The 17560-nt window shown below is 33.4% G+C and overlaps 1 protein-coding gene across 5 annotated transcripts in view; it reads right to left on the bottom strand.

Moving 5' to 3' along the window:
- Positions 1-1313: 1313 nt before the first annotated feature.
- Positions 1314-17560, bottom strand: part of Tweek (transmembrane protein KIAA1109 homolog tweek) — a 31952-nt gene continuing 15705 nt past the window's right edge. For 2 of the 5 annotated variants that reach the window (XM_076761928.1, XM_076761926.1), the window contains exons 26-50: positions 16983-17492; positions 16065-16480; positions 15544-15985; positions 14093-14340; positions 13310-14004; positions 13068-13228; positions 12801-12997; positions 12347-12576; positions 12048-12266; positions 11885-11956; positions 11663-11818; positions 11409-11588; positions 11130-11331; positions 10666-11051; positions 10185-10594; positions 9759-10088; positions 9382-9693; positions 9102-9294; positions 8793-9022; positions 8433-8714; positions 8162-8350; positions 7880-8086; positions 6615-6739; positions 6336-6526; positions 1314-6113 (exon numbers count right to left, since the gene is read on the bottom strand). In XM_076761928.1, coding sequence (XP_076618043.1) covers positions 5894-6113; positions 6336-6526; positions 6615-6739; positions 7880-8086; positions 8162-8350; positions 8433-8714; positions 8793-9022; positions 9102-9294; positions 9382-9693; positions 9759-10088; positions 10185-10594; positions 10666-11051; positions 11130-11331; positions 11409-11588; positions 11663-11818; positions 11885-11956; positions 12048-12266; positions 12347-12576; positions 12801-12997; positions 13068-13228; positions 13310-14004; positions 14093-14340; positions 15544-15985; positions 16065-16480; positions 16983-17492 — 6803 coding nt within the window. In that variant the 3' untranslated portion in view covers positions 1314-5893. Of the gene's footprint in view, positions 6114-6335; positions 6527-6614; positions 6740-7584; positions 7609-7879; positions 8087-8161; positions 8351-8432; positions 8715-8792; positions 9023-9101; positions 9295-9381; positions 9694-9758; positions 10089-10184; positions 10595-10665; positions 11052-11129; positions 11332-11408; positions 11589-11662; positions 11819-11884; positions 11957-12047; positions 12267-12346; positions 12577-12788; positions 12998-13067; positions 13229-13309; positions 14005-14092; positions 14341-15543; positions 15986-16064; positions 16481-16982; positions 17493-17560 lie in introns of all 5 variants that reach the window. The other 3 variants (XM_076761927.1, XM_076761925.1, XM_076761923.1) reach the window with 2 other exon arrangements.

Raw genomic sequence — 17560 nt, forward strand, 5'->3', positions numbered from 1 at the left:
TAGAGACTCCATCATAACATGAAAGTGTATAACATATGTGACAAGTACCATTCATTGTATTAATGGCATTATGAATCAACATATGCGTAAAAATATTTCACAATGCTATTTGCCAGAAACGGTAGAAAATGTGCCATGCTCTGAAGATGAAATCATTATTCAACGAGACAGAAACTCCAAACAAACTCCAAAATCGGTTAAAAAGTGGTCAAAGTTCATTGGAAATTTATGAACTTATTTAAACAAATATTAATTCCTTCGACATTATCTTCTCTTTCATCCTCTATGAGTTATGAAATTAAAAAAAAATATATTAATTATTCATTTTGTATTACATTCTGTAAACGTTTTCGTGTATGCACTTGTGCAAATAAATAATCAATGAAAACTTGATTATTTAGGATTATTAAAAAGTTATAAATAAATTTCAAGCCAATGCAAAATATGCTTTTACATATTTCGCTCCCTCGAGTAATGCTTCTGGATCCGCCCCTGGTTTTACTCATCACTGTAAATAGAATAGATTTGCAATAAGTGGTGAAATACTCCATCCATACTATTCCTCATATGAACGTAAGGAGCGACGCAAATTATTAAAAATCAATGAAGAATTCATACTTGTATTGACATATAAGAAAAATGTTACACTACGGGAGCTTCTTTCACAATATTCTACAAGGTAATAATATTAATGACTTGACATCTAAATTAATATTACTGACTTGTAAAATATTATGCGAGATGCCGTAGGATCGAAAAATTTGAAAAATTTCCTCTACTGAGATAAAACAAAATAAAAAATAACAAATAAAATTGCTAAAATGCAAAAATCGAATTTAAATAATTGAAAACCGGATTGAAACGTGATTGAAAGTACATGTATGGCACAAATTAGAAAATTAGAATTTTATGTTGCAAACAAAAAGCAATTCAACGTAGATGTTAAAAATAGATAAAAGTCAGCGAATACACAGAAGATTTAATAAAATTATACAAACAGCAAATTTATAACAATAGAAGCCGAGCTTTTATTTATGAATCAATCGCAAGGGTGGTATACTTCCACTTCGATTCTTGATGATCAACACTGGACCATACACTGTACCGACATAAATTGATTAACTGATTAACGGGCAACTGCTGCAGCGCGCAGTAACCACCAGTTCGATAATCGAAGTTAAACAGTGTTGGGCATGGTCAGTATTTGGATAAGTGTTCATCGAGGAACTCCGGTGTGTTACTAACAAAATTAGTGGTTCACAGACCACCTAAAACTATAGGTCATCGCGTAATGATAAACGAACGACTGGAAATGCCTTAAAAGTTTTTATTTGTTTCTTGAAATATCGATAACAAATGTACATAGAAAATAGAACAACAGTTGATAATTCAGTAAAATGAAATTTATGTCCAAATGAATCAAGCCCTATACCGTAAATGCTGCAGGAAAATATGTAAACGCGTGTTTCAGGCACATTACTATACATATATTTTCTCTAACTTGGACATGTGCCACCTCACATATACATATAGGTATATTTCTACGTTCGGATGAATTAGCTAATTAGCGGAAACATTTGAGATCCACTGAACGATTAACTGTTGATCCGATTGCTTTATATGCCCGATACGATGCAAAGTTTCGTCATTCGAGTAAAGAAATAAATAAAAAGTATTTATACAAATACACCGTGTTCGTAAATAATACTAAAATTACAATGTAAAATTCACTACTATTGTACTGGCTGGTCTACCAAGTCTTTTGAATAGAACGTCACGCGTAGAGAAATCGTAATTGTGAGCAAATTATACATACGTGTAACACGCGTTCCGGTAATAATTACTGTTTTATCGAATGCCTGGAATAAATCAAAGGGTAAAAGTCAGTGCACAAAAACGGCGTCGAATTTGAATATTCAACGCGTAGAGAGCATCAGGCAATGACTGAATCTAATTATAATTCTTCGTACCCTTTAATTGAAGTAAAACGTACACAACCGTAACATTTTCAAAATGAAACGTACAAAAAACAGAACTAATTCTTCGTTAATAGTATCAACAGTTTTTAATAGAGTTTTACAATCAATATAACTTGTGCAGAAGTTATTATTAAACTTTTACACTTTAATTTATCAATTATTTCCCCAATTTTACAATAGTTGCCGGAACTTGCATATAAAGTTATACGTATATCACGATGCAAATTCTATGCGATGAGTATATAATACACGTATATTGGTATATGTTTGGCGTTACAAAATTGAAAGTAACATCTCATCTTTCTTATTGTAAACACACGTTATTGCAACCATAGCGGTCGCGAACAATAAAAAGTCCGAAATTGCTACTTGCAATGCGAGAAAAACGCTTTGCTTCGGTTTGCAACAATAGAAGCACACTAATATATATTTTAACCAGTGCAAAACCAATTGGTAGCTCAAGGCCACTAAGGATTCACTCCCACCGCAGTATTTCATTAAATAGATAAATTTAACTAATCAACCAAGTTATCGAGAAACGACCAATTTATCGCGATGTCGCGCTTAAAATTAAGTAATGCTGCAGGAAGACTGAACCGACGAAATTGTACTTCAATGTATTATATCGGTGGGTTTTTCTAGTTTTGCACAAATACGCAGGGGCGGATCTAACGTGAAGCCAATCAAGCTTCAACTTAGGGCCCCCGCGTAAAAGGGGTCTCCGAGAACACCATATTTGTTAACTTTCTAATTTAACTACCATTCAGAAGCATAAAAGAAAAAATTTGTTCGTTTCTGAAAAATGGAGTAGTTCCTGTAAATGACACTCTAATTTTATTTACAACTTAACATTTGCAAAAGTATTGTTAACGGTACAGACGAATTTGTCTGATTTAAAGAAAAAGCGGAACTTTTTATCAAAGACGCGCAAGACAGTGTATGTACTATTTGTCTCTATCTAGTACTGTATTTATAATTTTCAAAATTGATAGTCGCAGGACGGTCGTTCGCGGTTTTCATATTTTTAACATGTTTCCTTGTTCGATTTCCTAAGAAACAGCTCACTGATTTAATATCTTATAATGGTTGATTAGCCCAATGTTATAAAGCGTGTTCTTTTATGCAGAATAAAAGCTACTTATAATTTTTCTTAAATACAATTCAGTTAATTCTATAATTTTGCGCCCTTGAGTCGACATCGTCTACCAAACTTCATCATGTAAAGTCTTTTCACTGAACTCGTGGCACAGTTTCAGGTCAAAGCTGTTCCATCGATTAGTGTAAATTTATAACAACGACAATGCATCGAATAGACAACTAACAGAAAGATAAATATATTTTCCTAATAATAATAGTTTCCCTTCGTACAACACTTCAGAAAAGTAAAGGGCGCAAAAGTAATTAGCTTCAGACTCCCGATATGTCTAGATCCGCCACTGCTAAGACGAATGAAAAAGACGCTTGAACAACGATACATCAATTTTGCTTCTTGTATCTACTACTTCACATTTAATCGATTTTTACATTCCGCTTAAAATACAATATATGTGTACATTGAAACTATATATCCTAAAAGTAACAATTTACGTCTATATGTACCAGCTTTATTTATTCATTTTATAAGTGCATAATTCGTGAATATATATACACATAATGTATATACATATATATATATATAAAAATTTATATATATATATATATATATGCATATGTATATGTATATATGTATATATAAAAAAAAGGTTTGACTACAGGTGTAAAAAATTTTTAAGGAGCGAGTCTACATGCCAGAATATAAGACAAATCAAGAATGACAAAAGCGTGTCTGATAGTTTTTTTTACTTTCAAACATACAAGAATGATATATTGGAACAGTATTTTGTATATTAAAAATACTATAGTAGATCAGTGTTATATTAAACGAACACTGCGTATGTTTGAGTAGATATGTAAAAAGAGATTATCAACAAAATATCTTTTTGAGAAAATACGTTTTTTTATACATGAATTTCTTTCCTTTTTATATAAATACATGTCGATATTTTTTTTTTATTACATACTTGCTGGTAGAAAACTTGTAAGTTTGTAGTGGGGAAAGCATTAACTGTTTAAAATTCAGTTCATATTCAGTAATTACGCTTTGCATTCATTTCTGTAGGTATTACTTTGTTAAATGTACATAATACTTAGATTTAATAAATTGAATAAGTGTACGGGAGCCACAATAAGAGTCTAAACAAGCCGCATGTTAGTATATGCGTATATACTTACATGTACATATAGATTTCAAGAAACATTATATTTAAGTTTTATATATCCTCATCTTAAGATCTGATTTAATTTTTAACAAAATAGTACCATGAATAATAATGGCTACTTTTTATAGTTTTTTTGGTTTTTCTGATATACATATATTCGTCATATATAAACATCATTAAACGTATTTTAAATAAATCATCACGCGAATTAAATTTTACATAATAAAGTTACTTCTATAACGAAGAAGAAATTAAATGAAGTCTTAGTTTTTTTGTGTATTTTCAGCAATTAATAACTCGTATACAAAGCTTTAAAGGCAATTTCGTCGTTTTCTTTTCGTCTTATTTTGGCATGTAGAAGTATCCCTTAAAGATTCCGACACCTGTTACGAAATCCTCTGTATATTACACAAATTACACATAAAGAATCGCGATGTATACACAAAAATATATTACATTACGTTATAACAATAATTTAATATATCCATAAAAGCGATTTATATCGTAGAATCAAATGGTATTTGCTTCGCCGTTTTAAAAAATAAGTTACTGTATCGTAGGATTCGCGCAAATTATTCATAAAGATGAGCAAAAATATAGCGGCCTGTGTCGATTGACGTGAAGCATTTAACCCATTCACCTAAATACGTTAAAAAAAGGAAAAACGACTACAAAAAAAAAAAATATTCTTAAGAATGTAAGCGTAATCGCGTGAGCAGTAGGTATGAAGAGAATTCTCCTTGAAATAGTACGCGCTAAGAAAGCTGCAAAGTTTCAAGCTAGAAGCGAAAAACTTCTATGTATTTCATATTTAACGCGTACGATTATTTCGGGTTTTCCTTATCTAGGCGCGTAACTTCTTAAAACTCTAAGAACTGTACATAGTACGTACATAAATGTAATTTATAAAATTCTAAAGCTGAAAACTCGTTATCGAATACTACATCAGTACTGAACAGGGAGGTCAGGTACAGACTCACACCTTTCCTTACCCCCTGGAATGAGGAAAGGTGTGAATCTTTACCTGGCCTCTCCGATACTGAACTAAATATACACGAAATGCATATCGATCACGGTAATATTTAGTATTCAATTGTGAACGATAGTGAGAACGAATTTTCGCTTTTAAACTAAAATTCTTGATATTACCTTATGAAAATATAACGAAACGTCGTTGAACGCTATAATATGTATACATTCTAACGCTCGTTGATGTGCCCTCGGCGTTCTGTGCAATATCTAACACGTTCGAACGGAATATTGATGATTATAAACCTTTATCTATAATTTAATGTACAATTGCTTGATAACAGGTTGCATTTTCCTAATTACACTGCATACAAATATCCTCTAAAACGTATGCATTGAAAATATTAGTTTCTTGATTACGAGTTCTTCGTTTCTTACACTGAGAATAATCTGTTACAATGATCACTTTGGTTTCTCCCCTCACTGGTAAATTTATGTTAACCAACATTCACTTTACGCAATATAAAGAAGAAGCTGGAGTACCGTGTATTATTATTCTTGCTTACCAACCTGTTGAAAGAACTTTATTATATTGGACGATTATTGTACGATTTCACTTTTGAGTTTGTTTTACTGCCTGAATTCAAAGTTTTAACGGCTCTAATGTTTGCTTTTAAGTTGTAATAATTATTTATCTCGTTTATGCTCTTTCTGTTCTTCCGGCGATTCTTCTCGAACGGCTGAGACCATTTTTAACATAAGAATGGCTAATAATTTGTCTAAAGGATCCATAAAACCTCGTTGAATCCATTTTGGTATCGTTGTACGAGCATGAGAAAATCCTAACTTTTGTAAGATGTAGTCTATCCCATATGGTTCGATGCTTTTACCAGCCCATGAGAGCAATCTTCAACGTGAACAATAAAAATTAATGAATATGGTGTACGAAAGTACAAACATTAAATATTTTTCGAATAGTTCAAGATTAGGTGGCAGTTTGTCACTTAGAGACACTTGTTATGAGTCTAAGTTGTACTACTGTAACAAATACTTTCCTACACTATGTTATATTAAAAATTTCTTTTTTTAACAGTATAATTTCATAAAGGAATGATCACGAGAATATTACCTTACGGTCGGTTCTAAGTGCCATGTTTTACACCTGTACGATCGCCAGTCTTTTATAAACATTTCTGACGGATCAAATTGTTTCCGTTTCTTTTCGTCCTCGGAGGTAATCGATGTTGCAGCGAAGGTATTGGCCGTGGACGCAGTTCCGCTTCTTCTTCCATGAAGATCGGTACTATGTCCACCCATATCCTACAATGTATGATCAAACACGATCAGGATTAATAACATAAATCTTCTTGATATTTAGTTTCTTAAAAGGCGTGTAAATCGAAATTACCATTTCTTCCTTCACATATGAGGTAATCAAGTCGTGCAAAAAGAAAAAGGCTTCTGCATCCACCGTGACAAAGATATGGTCCTCGAATTCCGTTATGAAACTACATTCAACTAATGGCTTTTCACCTGTGAAACAAACACTTTTTGTATAATATATTCCACATAAAATTTCACCTAGTACTAGTCATAACATTACATTACAAATACGAGTTAACACGTTCAGAGTAATACATAATTGAAACATGGATGAAGAAAGATTGCTCTTGAAATTACTTTTTTAGAATTATACTTTTCAGTTATTACTATATGAACGAGTATGAATGGTATGATACAAGAAGTATGTTGAGAATGTGTTAATATCGTAAATGTTCCATCTAATGAATTCTCTATATGATTATAACATTAATGATATTTTGCATAATGCTGATACTTTTACAGTGAAACAATTTATTATACTATTCATACATTCACACACTGGTCTATTACATTCACCACAAATTGGAGGGCTTACTTTGGAAATTAAATATAAATGTATGAGTCTGATGTGACCGGTTCTGAGTTTATTTGATACTGTTTCTTCTTTTCAAGTAACTTTTGTCATGGATTTATCTTTATTTATATTAAAATATTGTACATTTAAATCTAAAGCAAATAGGGATTTAGAATTGTTTCAGTCATTGTTCTACTGATTCAAAAGTTTGTACATGTACAAAACATGTGCAATAAATAAAAGTACAATTACAAAATTTTGTGACTATAAATACTTAATAATCTTTAGTACTTTTTGAGTATTTACTGAATATTTCATGCAGAGTAGTTTGTTATACAATAGGCTATAGAAACAAATTTAAACTACATCCAGTACAACACATTCAAAAACCTAGTATACACTACAAATCATAATTCAGTTGAATGAGAATTAAGTGCTTCTTACCAGACTTCAAATAAATCAATTCTCACACTGTACTTACTATATAAAATATGCTTAGAAGCACCTAAAAATATAGGAAGAAAATAGTTGCAATATACAATTAAGTGAGAGATAGTTTCTACTTAATAAAATTGAGTCTTGTACACTCGTGTATAGATTACATGATCAGAAATGATTACATAAAATATTTTGTTACGCGTAGTTGTATATTGGATGTTGTAATTCACAATTGTGTATTATAAGAAACATATATTTAATGATATGCACTTCCGTGAATATGTTCAAATTCATATGGATATTCGTTAAATTTATGTAATATGAAAAATATCACTTACCAATGACATCGGGAGTTTTCGCCGTTTGAAGGTGTTCAGTTTTTAAATGTAATTGCAAAGATGGTAGTGCAAATATAACTTCCCTTGCATGAGAATGTTCTTGCAATTTTCCGGAAGTTGTAGATGTACTTCTTCCACGAGTCATGTTACCACTATCTGATGTACTGTCTGTCCGTTCCCTTTCAACGCATGGAAACCGATCTACAGCTATACATTTAAAAACTGATTAACGCGTTAAATTAAAAAAATTAAAATAATGTCGAGTATACATATATCACATACCATCGATTTCACTACTAGCAAATGCATAATGGAACCATTCTTGCAACGACTTAAATTGGGGTGGAAATAATAGACTGCGACTCAATCTACAAACAGTAGCCATAGAATGATGCCTTGCATGTTGTTCCTGTTGTTGACCTAAACTAATAGTCAAAGTTTGCACAACATGGACGTCACATGTATTCGGTGCTGTAATATGCATACATAGTTACATAATTTTTAGTGAAATTAGAATGTGAATTAATTGTACTCAAACAATAACGTTTCTTACATTCGACACTTGGGATCTCTTGAGCTTCTGTAGCAAAACTGATACACGGTTCCTTTAACGAGAACAGTGCCCAACTTTTACTCTTGAAGTTTATCCCATGGAAACATGCTAAACTAATGTTGCATCCGTGAAGCTCCATTGTTCCACCGAGTACAGTCCCAGTTGATGGCAGAGAGAATCTTAAACTTCCCAATTGAAGACCTGCTACTTGGGCTAATACACCTTGCCAATGCCTGTGGTGACGGGCATCTGATATCGTGGTTTGATTTATGTTGCACGGGCCTGAGGTATATAATTTGAAACATGTCTTCATTCAAATTATCTATACTTCATACTTAAGGCATATGTATCACAAATTACCTTCACAAGTAGACCTGTGTTTCATTTGCCTCTTTCTGAAGCTACTATTATTTACTCTTTGATGTTTCGGTTGTAAAGAGCTAAATACTCGTTTGCTACTTTTAAATTGTTGATTGGAAAATTCATCTAACTTATAGTACATTTTTAATAAATCAGCTGTTGTTGATTTACTAATCATAACTTGCAACTGATCCCACCCTAAATCTCCATGCATGAAGATTATTGCTGGCCTATATTAATAATTAATCAAGTGGTTAATAACTCGTTCGGTAGAAGCCTGAAAGATGGAAACATATGTATAAATGCAACCTTCTTGTTGGCATAAAAGCATCTCCACTATTACTTCGGTTAATTTTCCATTCATCTTTTAATGATACGTCCAATGAAGATACTCTAGACATTAGCACGCTCGTACCCATATAATCTAATCGCAATTCCAATGCAAACAGTCTCAAACCCAGTGTGTGATCAGGTTCTATTCCAGGTTCTTCTCGGATATGAACTACAAACATTTATATGTGCAGTGTACCCAATTTAGTTGAAGTGAAATATTCATATTTTAATACAAAAATTATTATTGCTAACTTACTGAACGTATCGATTTTACTCAATTCTATGGTACCACCAACAATACCACCCTTTGCATCTAAACTGGAACCACCTAATCCGACACTTATATACAGATTTTTATGCCCTGTACTACCTATCGATAATCTTCCATCGGACCTAAAATCTTTCGCCATCCACGTAACATTGCCCATCACGTTACTCATGTTCATATGAACATTTAAACGAGTGAAATTTATGGCAAACAATACTAGTGTTTCCCATGCGGCTTCTCTTAATTTAACTTCCGAGGACGTTTGTTTATCAGAGGTAAAACTCCATCCTCTGCCAATATCTAATATAAAGATAAATAATACGGTTGAAATGATATTGAAACCAGTAATTTAAGAAAATTTTTACCTTTCAGACGTGCATGCCTGGGTATATCACTTTCCAAACTTAATCTTAATTTATCTCTGTTCAATGTTGGACTTCGTTCCGGAGCACTTTTCGACAACCCATCGGTACCGTGTCGATCGTAATGCTTTAACAGAGAACTACCAATGACTGCTTCGTCTTGATTTAGGGAAGAACTACAATCACCTTCAGAATATGCGGTACCTGAGCTTAAATCTCCCAGAAATAAACGACGCATTATACTACGTCTGTACCATGCTTTTGGAAAAGCCAAGATTTCACTTAATCTCCGCATATCGTATTTAAACGACGCGGATCCGATATCGACAATTGCTATAAGATTTCAAAAAAATATTGTATTAATAAAATACAGAAAAAATATTCCACGTTACTTTTGTATATTTGTTTGGGCAGTGTAATTATACTTACTAGAAAATCGTATAACTGCGCGACTAGTATCAGACATCTTTTTCGATAACTCACTATGAAAATTTATTTTGCGACTTCTTGACATATGGAATTTTACAAATTCAACGTTGATACTTAAAGAATCTTTCCTTTCGCTGTCCGATAAAGGCGACCATTGTGCTTCTTTCAAGCCTGTCTTTTTTCCACCGCCATATGGATGAAAGATATAAACAGAAAAGTCAGCAAGACATCCAGTTACAGATAATCCACCGATCGCTGAACTTGCTTCTTTCCCCGAGGACTGTATGCCTGGGGATTTGTACTCTCGAAATTCTATGAGCTCTTCTTCCGCTCGCTTGGACGAAAACACTATGTCAAGGGACGGCAATTGAAGCATACATTCCACGCGAGAAACCGGTAAACAGGAAAACCTAGAATAATAAACATCTCTTATAACAATTAATATTTGTAAACGTATCGATGAAATTCATTAAGGACTTACCTGAACGTAGAAGGCTGCATATGAAAATATACTATCACATCAACAGGAAAACTTGCATAAACATAATTGCTACTACTTGCTGCAGTAGCAGCCCAAGATGTGCTCTCCGTATTTTCCAACGGGAACACCGCGTTCGTTTGTACAGTATTGTGAAAACTCGTTTTGCTTGGTATCGGTTCTAATGTTTGTTCCAAAAATTCAAGAATATGCGGACTAATTATAGTTTCTTCCGGTATGCTTTGGAGTGTCATCCAAGCAAATAGACTAGCCTTCTTGGTGCTAGACTTCCTAAGCGAGGTTGTCGATGAAGGATTAAGCGCACTATTTTCAGAAGATACGCGAGGAGACATAGATTCTTCAGGAAGCGTTTTAGATTCGTAGTGCACCTGAAAAATATGGTAAAAAAAAGATGGTGACCTTACTAGACTATCAAACCGTGCATTTATCTAATGCAATGTTTTTACCTTCACATCTAAACCGGGAATATGAAAAATTGTTAAATCGACTAAGGGTACATTTGTGTGTTGCAAATATCGCAATCGAGACGTGCTTGTAGTTGACGATTTCTCTTTACTACTTAAATGTTTTCTACTACTACTAGGACTGCTTGGTTGAAATTCAAACGTGCCTCCTGAACACGATCGCTCTTTTTTCATTCTACTCATACTGTAATAATAGCAATCATTATTTTCGTCACGTGAAATGTGTGCAATAGAAAATTTAATAGCACAATATACATGTACATTTTAATTTCATCGTCTTTCCCTGGATCCTTTGTGTGAAGTACACATTTACCACTATTAATTAGAACTTTCACGTCGAGTTCAAAGTCTATGTTGGGCTCTTGAGTTTTCTGTGGTGTTACATAAGGCGACGAAGTCGACGACGATTGTTCTTTCCCAAACGAATCGAGCAATGGAGCACTATAATAGGAAATAACGTAACAAAAAATACGTATTTCATGAATATAAATTTCATATTTAATTCTCGTACGTACTTCCCTTCCATGCTATCATAACTTGAGGTACAACTAATGTCTCTGTTTTTCTTCCTCAATTCAACTCGTTCTCCTTCTATTTCAATAGTTTCTGGCCATTCTAGTTCTCCTTCCGGTAAACTTAATTCCGATCCAGCACTTGGTAAGGACGATTGCCTTCGTGATAAAATAATATTACTCATCTGTAATACAAGAAATGCTAAAATTGTGCAAGGAACGTACCTGCCCATTGTATGTGTGTCACTGAAAGTAACTCGTGGTCCACTAAGTCCTCTTACACGAAGGGAAGCAGATCTAAAAATTAATATCCACATTCGAAAATAAAATTTATAAATTAGTATCCCATATCGAAATAAATATATATATATATATATATATATCCTACCGGCTTGGACCACTTCTAGGACTACTTTCGTAGCTAGCAGAATTTGCTGAATAGACTTCCATATTTAGATCTTCAGGACTTTCAAGCTGATTTTCAAGCGTCGGTGATGGTACAATAAATGAACGTGACCGATACGTATTTGGTTTACCACCAAGTCCTAATTTTCCTTTTATTCCAGATGCTTTAACCGACTGCCTTCTTAATTTCTGAATCATATCTCTGCATAATTTATATAAAAGTATCAGTGTCGATGTTTTATTTCATTCCAATTTATTAACATTTATTTAATACACTTATACCTTCTAAAATCTTTAAATACCATAGCTTCTAATTCATGTAAACGCTTCATTTCTTGTTCTATAGTTCCGTGAGAAGCACCTAACGACCGTAGATCATTTATGATCTTCGCTTGTTCGTTCATTTCTTTTTTAATTAATTTCGATCTTTTCTTCGCATCGAGCGTAGGGTCAAAAACGAACGCTGGTAGACTATCTGTCCAATTCTTTGACTTCTTCATTAATATACTCTCCTAGAAGTAGAAATCGATTAGCGAATAATACATACAATGCGAATAATGCATATCTAAGTAACGTAAAGAAAAATGAGGGCACTAAGAAGTAAATAAATTTTGGTTTATTCTTATAAAACTGTCTTGAAAACCAATGTCTGGTTTGAAATACGTTACCAAACCAAAGGGCCGAAATAGTATTATAGGATAAAATAAAGATAATTAAACCATACTTTTTTTTTAACCTGGCTAGTACTATTATCAGGCTGATCTGCGTCATCGCTATCATAGTCTGCAGGTACATGAATATCATCTTCCTCAGAACCAGTTAACATTGTTAGCGTGTGTCCAAGTGCTGATAATTGTTGCCCCACGCTAACATCTAAATGAATATCGACGCCTTCCATTTGCCACTGTACGTTTAAAATCCATTTAGCGTTATCTGAAAATGGTTAAAATAAATTATTTGTATTTTAAAAAATTTAACCACGATGTAATTATATGGTTATTACCGGATTTGTCCTGCTTTTGCGCAATTGTTCTACTACAGACTTCATAAGTACCTTCCGACACTATGCACAAATTCATGATACTACTATCAGTTGTATCTGGTTTCCAATCATCCAAAGAAGTTTCAAAATCTTCAGCAAATCTTAAGCACAAACCCATAAATCTGCACAATATGATTAAAATATTTTGAATTTAAATATAAAACTTACTAAGTATGGAGTGAATTTAATAGTAACATTCATACCTTCCTTTACTAACTAAGCTACCACTGCTACATGCAGATATACTTGTGTTTTCTAAGGTTACTACCACAGCATCCCGTGATTCGCCATCATACAATCCTCTATTCATGCCCCAGGTAGGTGGTAGAGGATTAAGGGGTAAACAAATACCCATGTCATCAACAGTTAGTTGCAAAAATAATGTTCCTAGGTGAGGAGCGCTAAGCTGACTCGTTATTTGGCCAAACGGAACTTTTTCAAATACTTGCTGTGTAGCCGTTAAAACCTCTTTATTCAAATTAGCTCTTTTCTCGTTCCAGTATTCATACGCGTTTTTGTAATTTAACCAAACAAGAATGGCTTTATCGATAGCCACTGGTTGAACATATATTAGCGGACGCTTTAGTGTAATTAAAACTACTTCTTTGTCTTCACCTTGTGCCATCTCTTCTCGAAAGGCATTACGTAATCCCACTCTAGTATTGAAAAAAGCGAATTGCTGGAATTCCGGTTCTGCCTCTTCAAATAAGACATTCTTCAGCAACTGACCAAGACTTAAATTGATATCAACTTGTGCCTTTCCAAATAATTTCATATACGGATTTGGCTGAGTAGCGCCAAAAACATTTTGCACTCTATTAGATAACTGAAGCTCAACAGCACCAGTTTCTAATCGTACTGCCGAATTTGTAGGAGTTGTTGCAGTCAATTGTATTCTCTACATATTGAATGAAAATCGTTTGAAAAGTGTTCAAAATCTTAGAACACATTGTTTTATGAATATAAATAATAAGAAAATATCATACCTTAATGCGGATAATTAATGAGAATAATATTCTTTTAATAGTTGTATTATTGGGTTCTTCATCCTCTAGCCACAAAGGAACAGGTTTCTCCCCACCATAAACTTTCTGTACAACCTCATTTACTTCCTTCATAAATACCTTTTGTACAAATACTAAATGGTTAAGAAGATCTGTAGTCAAAGAGTGTTCAAAGGTACCAATATCAGCCGTAGCACTAAGATAACTGCCTTGCCTTAGCACAACACCATCTGCGAATTACATAAAATACATTTAAGTTACTTTTGTATAGTAAAATATTAACTAGCGGGGCAATAGCATCACTGGGCATCAGAGTGCTAGGTTGACATTACGTAGTTTTTAAAAAATTATCCAATTTAAAAATAATACGAAAAAACCCGACGACATGTATCTTTGAAATGTATCTGTATAGAAATACAGTGTTCGGCCATCCCTGGGAAAAATTTTAATGGGAGATTCTAGAGGCCAAAATAAGACGAAAATCAAGAATATTAATTTGTTGATTGAGGCTTTGTTAAAAAGTTATAGAAACATTTCCTGCCACACAGTATATTTTCAGTAAAGAATTTTTTTCACGAAAGTACATAGGATTTCGGGGATATGTCTATTGACCAAAAATTATTATAATTGACCCCCGCAACCGAAAATAATTTTTTTAGAATTAATTAAAAATTTTTTTTTTCGTCGAAAAATTTAGGCACCTGCCCCCTGTCGATTTTCCTTAAAACTTCGTTTTTGATTTTTAATAATTTTGTTTGACGCCCTACAGAAAAGTTGTCTAATACTTATTTGTAGGTGTCCATGAGCTCTACTTCAGAAAAAAGTTTCATTGAAATATATTCACTATTGTAGGAGTTATGGCAGTTTGAAAACTGGACCATTTTTATGGGGTTTTTCTCATTTTGCGGGGTCAAGGACCAACTTTTCGAATATTTTTGCGATTTGTACATATTCTCCATCAAAATACGCGTAGTTTGCTTTTTTAAACATTAAAATCGTCCAATCCGTTCAGGAGTTATGACGTTTTAAAGATATGCATGTAAATTTCAGTGAAACATATCAACGGTATGGTCAGACATGTAATTTTCAGTAATGAATTTTTTTCTCGAAACTGCGTAGGATTTCGGTGGTATGTCTATTCACCAAAAATGCTTGTAATTGACCCCCGCAACCGAAAATAATTTTTCCGTGAATGATTTGAAATTTTTTAATTTAATTTTTTAATAACTTTTTAACGAAGCCTCAGTCAAGAAATTGATATTCTTTATTTTCGTCTTATTTTGGCCTCCAGAATCTCCCATTAAAATTTTTCCCAGGGGTGGCCCAACACCCTGTATATGTGTATAGGATCGTCGAATCCTATCCTTTAAATCGAGGTTTTACTGTACAAACTACTTGAGTAGTTATAATATAAAAAATGATCTCTTACTCACCAGCTAATTTACTATCATTCATATTACTACTGTCGTCTTGAATATACTCTGCAGATACATGTACTTTAGGAAGTTCAATGCTAGCTTCTGAAGGTAAATTTGCTTCAATTACTTGAAGCTTTGTCGTAAAACTCAACGTGTGATGAGGTAGATCTATTGTAAATTTTGCTTTACTACCAGTTATACCGGAACTAGTGACCTGATCCATTTTATATTGAGCTTGTAAAGATGGTAACAGAGCTGCTGTTATACTCAAACTTTGAAGTATTATATTAAACTGCATGACAATAGGTTCTAACAGACTAGATACAACTTGTGGTTTTTCTAAGTCAACCGATGGCGCTGGTGCATAATGATGAGGACTGCCAGGTGCAGCTATATCCGCTTCATCCTGCTGTTGACCTCTGGACATTCTCGAGGATGTCCTTGTTACTCTAAGTTCCTAAATAAAAATTGTTATTTGAAATCACAACAAATTTAATTATTACTGGTGGTATATGCAAAAAGAAACGTATATTTACTTGTAAGGTTGATGATAATTGTTTACTGCCTCTGGTCATCATACCATGTAGAGCTACTGGATGTTGAGGAATATCTATATTCACAGCACCGACGGTCAACAAACCGCTATTCTTATCTTTTTGACGTCTACTAATACTAGAATATAAGGCCTGTGATTTCCCTACAGTTACCCTTACAACTGTTTGTTGACTAGGCGCTACCCCTTCCAGTAAAACAATCATGGTTCTACCAATTTGTCCAGTTAAGCTACATTCCAAGCTTGCGGGTTTTGATTTTTTACGACATGTTAAACTGGCATGAAGACTTGTTATTTCTGCCTCTAGTTTTAATCCACTGAGAGTAGCTAATAATCTAGTTCTATGTATTCGGGCAACACCGAAGATAATTAATCTTGTTCGTTCTCCTGTGACAATACCTGCAATATAGTATTGTTAAAGTATTAGCTAAAATTTAAAGATATTTATTACAGATACATTATACAGTATGTATTTTTTTAATAAGTATACAGGGTGTTCGGGCACTTCTGGGAAAAATTTTAATGGAAGATTCTAAAGGCCAAAATAAGATGAAAATCAAGAATACCAATTTGTTGATTGAGGCTCTGTTAAAAAGTTATTAATGTTTAAAGTTCCGCCTGTAGAACGGCAACCTGCGAACAACTGCGTGCATGCGATAGTGGTTCTCACTCAGCATGAGGAACTCTGCTTACTGCTTATTCTTGATTTTCGTCTTATTTTGGCTCCTAGAATCTCTTATTAAAATTTCTCCCAAAAATATAACTTTGAAAAAACATTATTGTTTATCAAGATATTTTGTACTCTTAAAATGAATAATCTTCTCCTTTGATTTTTTTGTATCATTAAAATATAATATAATATATCTTTATATCATAAATACGGGTAAACTATCAAACTAACTTAATTCTCGTGGAAGCGGTACCGGTGTCGAGCTATTTTCAGCGTTCAATCCTTTTTCAATATCAGCATCTTTTGTTTCATTTAGTAATTCATACTTTCTGCCACTTTTATACTGTTCCGATACATCCGCAGGTATAGAGAAACGATGCGTAATAGTTTTAGTCTCTGGTCGTGTAGCATACAGATCCAATAGATAATAAATTGTTTTCCAACAACGTGGCGTCATATGCGGCGTTTCTTTACGTTTATCAAGAAGTACGCAAAATTTATCTAAGCCAGATCCACTAGGACTCGTTCCAAAATTAGGAGTTATGACCCCCTCACTCAAGTTAATATATCCTTTCACGCTTTTCCCAGTGCTGCATAGTTTTTGAGCAAAACTTTGTGGGCGAGATCGAACATTCATTCCAGGTGTAGTAACTTTGGATATATCGGGTTCGAAACTGTTGCGAAGTAAAGGGACATCCATCTTTTTACCACCCAATAGAAGCTGTTCTTGTAAATCGGATGCTGTTAATCAAATACGAATACATTAAATTCATCTAAAAGTATTATTTTTAAAAATGTATAACATGTGA

This window comes from Colletes latitarsis, chromosome 3, assembly GCF_051014445.1.
Source record: "Colletes latitarsis isolate SP2378_abdomen chromosome 3, iyColLati1, whole genome shotgun sequence".
Taxonomy (NCBI): Eukaryota; Metazoa; Arthropoda; class Insecta; order Hymenoptera; family Colletidae; genus Colletes; species Colletes latitarsis.